General features: G+C 34.2%; 1 protein-coding gene across 1 annotated transcript in view; it reads left to right on the forward strand.

Annotated features, from left to right (window-relative positions):
• Positions 1-5,822, forward strand: part of LOC131042237 (novel plant SNARE 13) — a 40,647-nt gene extending 34,825 nt beyond the window's left edge. Inside the window, exons 8-10 of the mRNA XM_057975563.2 lie at positions 5,038-5,130; positions 5,236-5,310; positions 5,412-5,822. Coding sequence (XP_057831546.1) covers positions 5,038-5,130; positions 5,236-5,310; positions 5,412-5,513 — 270 coding nt within the window. The 3' untranslated portion in view covers positions 5,514-5,822. The remainder of the gene's footprint in view (positions 1-5,037; positions 5,131-5,235; positions 5,311-5,411) is intronic.
• The last annotated feature ends 2,823 nt before the right edge of the window (positions 5,823-8,645 follow it).

Genomic DNA, 8,645 nt, shown 5'->3' on the forward strand with positions numbered 1-8,645 from the left:
TAGTTTGGGTGGCGTGGTTTGGTTGCTCAGGATTATTTCAATGGCCTATGATAAAATGGTATCAATAGATATATAGGTTCCGAGCGGCTGTGCACGCCAATCGGCAATGTAAACCAAGAAAGTCAAGGGAAAAACAATTCTTTTTTTTTTTTTAGTCTATTATGCGGATCTAAATAGAATAAGTCTATGCAAAATCCGGACCGATCAAATTTGAACAAATAATAGGAATCTATAGAATCAAATGAAAGATTATTTCTTCGGAATAAAAAAGAAAGAGTAAACATAGTAGAGAATATGTCATCAAGTTCAAGCGAACTGACTTGGTTCATATTTTTTACTGTGCTTACTCTTACATCATCGTAATATCAATTTATATTGAAATGAAAGATCTAGGCTTTTTTATTCTTATTCAATCCTTCCGCTAATAAGCAATCAATGGCATTCGGAGAAAGCCATTTTGTTTTTAACAATGTATCGATCATTTGTTTAAATAACATTCTATTAGAGAAGAATAAATTTGATAAATATTCATGACTTTCGGATAGAGTTTTATAAATAAGAGTTTCATTAGATAATAAATCTCTATTTTCCCTTTCTCCCTTGAGCAAACGTTGTTTAAACTTATCATCCCGTGTTTTTTCATGGAACCAACGTTCACTTATCACCGATTGGGAATATGGTAATACACGTCTCAATCGGATACCAATTTCTTGAAAGTGTTTGAAATTTTCAAAATTTTCTTTTTCTTCCATTTTAATGTTAAGAGGTAAATCGTCATCATTAGTCTGAATTTTCATTCCTAGGGCTATTTTTCTCACCTTTTTACGCTTTAGAATAGCCTTTAACGTTTTTTTAATACTGAATTTTAGGTCCCTTGTTGAAGAATAAGTAAGATAAATACTCTTCACAAGTTCTTTAGGAACAAAAAGTTCTCTTCGTTCAAAAGCAGGGTGCTTATTTAGAAAGCGAATACTCACAGGATCCCAAAGAAATCAACGAGGTTTGAGTCCTCCTCAAGGCACACATATTGGAATAAAATGTTCAAGGGGAAATCAAATTGATACTATGTCTTTCTAGCAAATCGAAAAACAAAACAAAACAAAACAACGGAGTTCGATTACCAAAAAGCTAAATGCTAAATAAAGCTTAAAAGCTAATTAACTAAAAAGAAAAAGCTAAATGCTAAATAAAGCTTAAAAGCTAATTAACTAAAAAGCTAATTAACTAAAAAGCTAAATGACCATTAAACAAGGAACTAAATATAGGTGACTAAAATATAATTAAATATTCTAATACCCTCCCTTAATGGTCATTCTATCTACTAACTACCCTACAGAAGACACTGCAGGTCTTTTGATCACAAATGAAAAGAACACTCTGTTGCGGTGGGGAGACTCTCCTTGGATCTGAAAAGTGTTAATGACCAAGAATACCAGAATCCATCCAACCTGACGTTGGGTAACCAAACTTAAACCTGAAACCATGATTTTGAGGAAAACTCGGCAAACCCTCCAAAACTGAAGATACAAATCATCATTTTTGTGGAAAAAAATGGTAAAAACCCTTGAAACGATTTTTGTGGAAAAAATCAAACAAAACCCGGAAACTTCGCATGGCAAGACCCAAAACACCACGTGATGAGACACCAAACATCACGCGGTAAAACTTTAGACATCATGCGGGAAAACACCAGACAACATCACATGGTAAAATATTAGACATCACGTGGTAAAACCCTGATTTTTGAGAAAAAAATCAAGCAAAACCCTCCCATGATTTTTTATGGCAAAAAATCAGAAAACCGAAAGACAATTTTTCAGGAAAAAATCGTGAAAACCTTGGGACCTCTAAGACGAGGTCTGGCCTAACTCAATTTGACTAAGGTAACGATATTCAGATATCGTGAACATGCATTGTTTCCAGGTGTTGTGACAGCTGTTGAAGTTTTGATTGTGTTCCAACATGATGTTGGTCAAAGATGCCATCACAAAAATGGAGGTTGAACGAGGTCAACCTAGTGAAAGCATGAGACAAAAGAATTTGATTCAAAAATCAGAATAGAAGCAGCTGCACAAAAAATTTGAAACCCTATAGGAGAATTCTGACACGAATTCCAAGGCACGAATTTCGAGGTTTGGAAGAAACCCAAAAATTAAAATTTTCTGCACACTTAAAACAGCATAAACGGTGCCCAAAAAGCCCAACGTCTACAAAAATAACAAAAATTGCGAACTGTTTTTAAATTCTAAGGCAAATTTGCTGGCACAAAATTCGAGGCGAGGAAAACGAGGCACCCAGAAAAATATGAGACCAACCCAGAAAAGCTCTCGAAAAACCCACGAAGAATCTGAAAACAGAATGCAGATTCCGACGGCTCAAAAATCAAGGCACAAAAACGATGCACCCAGAAAAATCTGACAACGATCCAGTTGAGGTCTTGAGAATCTGCACCCAGAATAAAATTTCGACTTGAACTGAACGGTCAAAACCCTAGTCAAAAATTGTAGAAACCCTAAAGAAATTTTCAATCTGCAAAAAAAAAAAAAAGACCTCCAGGTTGCAGGCCCGAAAATCTCCAGAACCCTAAAAAAAATATGAACTGCTGCCCAACATAGAAATTCACCCACAAACTAAAAACCCTCAAAAAGCCTTCTAAAAAGCAAAATTGTTTTTTTATAAAAAAAACAATAAAAAAATCTGAAAATTATTCAGAAAGAAGGGCATGAATTTTTATTAAAAAATTTGCCAAACTTTAAAGAATCCCATTGACCGGCTTTGATACCATGAAAAATAAATTGAATGAATGATTGAATAATCGGATGATGTATTCAACAATATACAAGCGTATATATAGAGATTACAAGATGACGTTCTAAATTAAGAACAAGTCGTTTAAAGTGAACTACCAAAAAGCTAAACACTAAATAAAGCTTAAAAGCTAATTAACTAAAAAGAAAAAGCCAAATGCTAAATAAAGCTTAAAAGCTAATTATCTAAAAAGCTAAATGACCATTAAACAAGGAACTAAATATAGGTGACTAAAATATAATTAAATATTCTAATAAAAATGCAGTAAGATGACTATTATTTAGTCAGTCTCTTGCGATCCATGGAGGTTTTTTCATCCATGAAATGCTAATGTAACTCAGAGGGGTAAGATGCTGAATTCACAACTGAACCAGAATCCAAATCTGGTACGAGTTGTACCTGGATTTGGCTACATACCTAATGGATCTGGCAAGATAGATTCTGCACATAAAAAGGAGTACAATGCACATCAGAGTGTTATATATGATATGATGATTGATCATTATCATAGAAAATTACAAATCCATAATATATTTTACAAATTTCTCCTTTGACTAAAGCTCTTCATTGCCCATGCACCTTTGAACTGGATGGAGAGGGGGCTTTATTCCTTGAGATCATTTGTTTGCCAAAAGATGATTTTCTCTATGGTTTGCTGCTTCATCTACTTGCTCCAGCTTGTTCATATATGCAATCACTCGCTTTGATGGCATGTGTACATTTTTTTCAGGGCAAGCTTTGATGCTTTGTCTGAAAATGCCACATAAATGAGTTTTCTCGTCTATATAAGCTTGAATCTTTGACACCACTCCTATTGCAAATCCATTTACACACCCAAGTACATGGAATTGGTTGTATCATAGCAACATACTTCCAAAGAGGAGACTTTGGGTGTGTGTTGAAGTAGATTTGAGAAACATGTTTGAAACAAATGAAAAAACAATATGTATAACCTAACTGATTTAATATTAATATTTTAAGCATACAGTCATAGAAGAATGAGAACAAAACAAAAGATTTTGTTTAAAAACCAATAAGGCTTATTTCTTGTACAATAATCTTCGTCTGATTGTTTTGGCAGCAAATGGGCTCTTGCCCATGTGTTGAAATAGCAATCCAACCTCTTTGGAACATTCATTGATCAATCTTCAATTCAATTTGTGTGATGGCAAGCAAGAATGAAGTTTTTGTGTTTAACATTCACAATGAGGTGAAAGTAGTCTATTTTAGTCTTTCAAATGCTTTTACATCACTTTTAGGGTTAGAAATTCATTTTGGTCCATCCTAGTCAGTCAAAGGTTTAAAATGAATTAAAAAGTGCCAAGAAATGTGCGGGTTCTGTATTGGTTCAGCTGGATCCTGCTAGATTCAATCTAGGTTTGCCTGGAACAAACCCATGTGTTGAAATAGCAATCCAACCTCTTTGGAACATTCATTGATCAATCTTCAATTCAATTTGTGTGATGGCAAGCAAGAATGAAGTTTTTGTGTTTAACATTCACAATGAGGTGAAAGTAGTCTATTTTAGTCTTTCAAATGCTTTTACATCACTTTTAGGGTTAGAAATTCATTTTGGTCCATCCTAGTCAAAGTCAAAGGTTTAAAATGAATTAAAAAGTGCCAAGAAATGTGCGGGTTCTGTATTGGTTCAGCTGGATCCTGCTAGATTCAATCTAGGTTTGCCTGGAACAAATCCATTGTCTTCAACCCATCCCCTGGGCGATTCTTCTCACCAGATATGCTGCAACATAGTTCATAAGTTGTGTTGCATACAATTTGGAAGTTTAGTTGAAAAGATGTTGGATATGTATTCCATACCTAGTTTCCTGGAACTGAGGCCTGAAATTAGTATAGGAATGGTTTTCATCATATTGCAGCCCATGGTAAAGTTGTTTTAGTATCTTTGCTTGCAAGAAGTTAAGTTTGATTAAGGCATCCATGGCTGGAGGTCAGTGGACTAAAACATTGGAAATTCTTCTGATAATGCTTTGTTTGGGGATTATGTGGCTATTCTCAAAAAGGGCTTTCATAGAAAATAAGGACCCACTTTTATGAGCACAATATTTAAATTGTGTTTTGCTGCTTGGCAAAGACGATGAGGTGATGTTACGTCCCATTTGTAGCTCTTATTATTTGTTGATATTTGTTTTGTCTTCAGTTGTGTGTTTAACATCTGAATGGATGTGTGTACCAGTGAATTTGCTAAGATGGTTTATGTGTGCTTTCTAGACAGAACAAATGGGCAAGATTGTGAATGAGCTGGATACAATTCAGTTCTCAATAAAAAAAGCTTCTCAACTGGTGAAGGAGATTGGGAGACAGGTGTGTGCACTTCTATGTTTTAATCTCTGGATGAATGCAATCTAATCTCTTTTTTGAATAATGTGTATAGATTTCCTTTAGTTACCTTTTGTTTACATCTTGCAGATGGCCACAGATCGTTGTATTATGGCCTTTCTATTCTTGATTGTCTGTGGTGTGATAGCTATAATTGTTGTTAAGGTGAGTGTTCTTCATTTGGTATGTTTTATGCCATTGGTATGTTTTATGCCAACCATGACATAATTCAAGTTCTAAATTTTTGTGGACTATCAACATTTCAGATTGTGAACCCAAAGAACAAGAATATTCGTGATATTCCTGGATTGGCACCTCCTGCTGCTAGCCGCAAACTATTATGGAGCCTTGATGATACTATTTTCTAATGATGTAGTGGGAGATTTAGGTATATGTTATTCGCAGGAGATCCTTCAGGCATTTGGAGTCGTGTATTTAGCATTGTTGTGTTGGAGTCTACAATTATGCATTTTGATTTGTTATTTCACTACCTGTGTGGGCATCCAGTGTAGTAACCATTTGACCCAGTTTTCTATTGTTGGATCTTTACTAGAACAGATGCTGTAGGTGATTCATTTATCCTCTTTATTCATTGATAAAATGTAGCAGTTTCTTGTTGTTCAGCGTAAACCATGTTTGTACTTAGTGTAAATTGATGTTTTGAATTTGTGATCGTATCTTGTGTTTTTGACGTTTGAATCAATGTCAGTGAATGGTTTATTCTTCTATGTTATATATAATATATATGATTTTGTTCAGGGCATACTATCTCGGCCTGGGGATTCTCAGTCTATCTCTTCAGAAGTAATAAAGGCTTGACTGTTTTTACTAGTGTGTAGTAATGTTGTTAATGATAAACATCTTTTTTTTATTATTAATTATATCGAGGCTCGACTTATCTAGTTTGAATTGTTTATTAAGTATAACATCAGAATATTTTTGTTGTTACATGGTCAAATGGTTTGTCACCGCTACTGGAATATGGGTGAAGTTGGATTACAGTAGCAGGTGTCAAATAGGACGTAGCAATTCTTCTCGTAGTTTTCCATGAATTTCAGATAAGCTTTATTGAAGGAATTACAGATTCTGATGTAACTTGTAAATCAACCTTCCATTTATTGTGATACATCTATGCAACAACACACTTCTATGATTTAGTCTGTTTGTGTTTGTAGATTAGCTACTTCAAATCCGATAAAAGTCTCAATAGTTGTAGATGTGCTGTCTCATTAACTAACTTTTGCCATACATTCCAAATGTAATTTGAATCTGTGGTTGAGGTCTCAGAAGAAAAACGGTTAGAATTCCATTTTGGCAAATCCTTTTAAGCTGTGTAAATATTTGTTTAAAATGGTATTGTACAGGTCTCTGGGCTCTCATTTTGGTCATCAATAAGATAGAATATCACGAAATATCATATAAACAACAAAATCAACGTAAACGGAAGAGTCTACAAAGTGTCGTGTAGTATCCTTAAACAATTTCGAAATCTCTATGTGGGGCAACCTTTGTTGGTATAGAGAAAATCTTAGTATTATAATATTGTGGATCCATTGTAAAGGGAAGATGTGGTGTTATGGTCATTGTGTTCCATCTATTTTCAATAATTGTGTATTTGTTTGAAGAAAGTTTTTTTGAGGTCATACACTTGCATTTATGATGCTCTTCATTTTATCAATCATTAAGTTGGTAATGTTTTTTCGAGGTTTCGCTCTTTTGCATTTATGATGTTCTTTATATTTTTTTCAGTCGTTAAGTTGACGTTATCATGTATCTCTTTCAAGTGAGGCTGGTATATGTTAATATAACAAATCAAATTCAAAATGAGCTTTTTGGTGAACTTAAAAAGATATCCACGTGATTCCACAAGAGTTGTAAGATTATTCTTTTAATATTTGTTGCTCTCTTGGTGTTGCTTTACTTCCATATGGACCAATTTTGGCTAATCACCATGCTAATGAAGTGTTTAAAAAATTAGCAAATTTTTTCAAGTTGATTGTGTGTGAGGTGAAAAAAAAATGTGTAAACAACCTATGCAACAATAAAATTAAATAATTGAAAACAAACTTTAAAGGAAAAATATAATACACAATCAAATAATAATTTAAATACTTCAGATTTAAAAAATAAATTCAATTAATTGAAGTGAAATTATAATATAAAATTTTATATTGTTTTTGATTATTAAAGCAGCATTAACTAGGGCATTGACCTATCAACATTACAAAGACAAGGGTGTAGACCCTTAAAAACATAGAATAAAGGTAGTAAAAGATACAAAAAATAGGGGTGCGAATTCCAGTGGAACCTAGGTCACCTGAGGAATCAAGGTCAAACCAGCGACATCCCAAAACCCAACTCAAAGGTGGAAAAAATCATTCGAGCCAAGGCAAATTTGGGGGAGGGGGGAAGATTTTCCCTTCCGCTTGCAACGAACCGTGGTTCAGGCAATGCTATCGTTAAGATCATCAAAGGAAGGATTAGGTTGGGAGAGCCTTGCAGAGTTACAATTAGCATTGATAGTTGGTTGTTGCAACAGAATGGTAGTAGTTTGTTGCAACAAAACATTAGTAGGCTATTGCAATAGAACATCAACAATAACAAATTCAGTAGGAGTGGATCCATGATGTAGAACAAGAGCAACAGTCATAGGGCCAGAGGAGGCCAAGTTAGTAGCACCGAGGGGTTCAACATGAGCTTCAACAATAGTAAGAGGCACATTTTTTTTTTTTTTTATATTGTTATATTTGCCTTTCAATAGCTCTTATTTTGAAAATAATTTGTAAATCTCTGGCAACATGTGGTGGACGTCGTCAATAATTGCATGCAACTCTTTGATTCAATCAAATTTTATTTATAATATTTTGTAGTATAAGATTAAGAGTGTGGATTGCAGAGGTTTTGAAAGATATGTGAACATCATTCCTTAACTTAAAGTCCAACAACTCTAATTGTTTGTCAAGATTTGATGAACATTATGAGGTCCTACTTCCTTTGATTTTTTTGAGAATATCAACAATAAATGATATATCTTTCACTTGGCCATTGTAATTCAAGACTTTCAAAAACATTGCCTCTTCATGGGACATTGTTATGACATTAATCAAGGGTTGATTTTTAGCATTTTTTTATTCACCAAATACAATGAACACCTTTGTTTTGACCTATGATTTTTTATAGGATGGATATGCTAGTTTGATCTCTTTTTCTAAGAAGGTGACATCTTCTCATAACCCAAATGTTTGTACCTTTTGGAGTCTCATTAATTCTTTTCACCATTTTTTGTCAATATGATTAATGAATAACATTGAAAGCCAAACTTTTACAACATGATGGCTACTCGCAATGGCTATCTCGCTCTTGCTGGTTTGAACTCTCTCCTTCCCTCCTCGTTTGGTCCACCTCCTTCTACCTCTGCTTGCTTGATTGTTTCGGCTCCTGGTTCGCTGGACCCCTTTGTGATTCATCTTGCTTCAGCTCCCTCGACTTTCTTGGCAACA

This window comes from Cryptomeria japonica, chromosome 1 (assembly GCF_030272615.1).
Source record: "Cryptomeria japonica chromosome 1, Sugi_1.0, whole genome shotgun sequence".
NCBI lineage: Eukaryota > Viridiplantae > Streptophyta > Pinopsida > Cupressales > Cupressaceae > Cryptomeria > Cryptomeria japonica.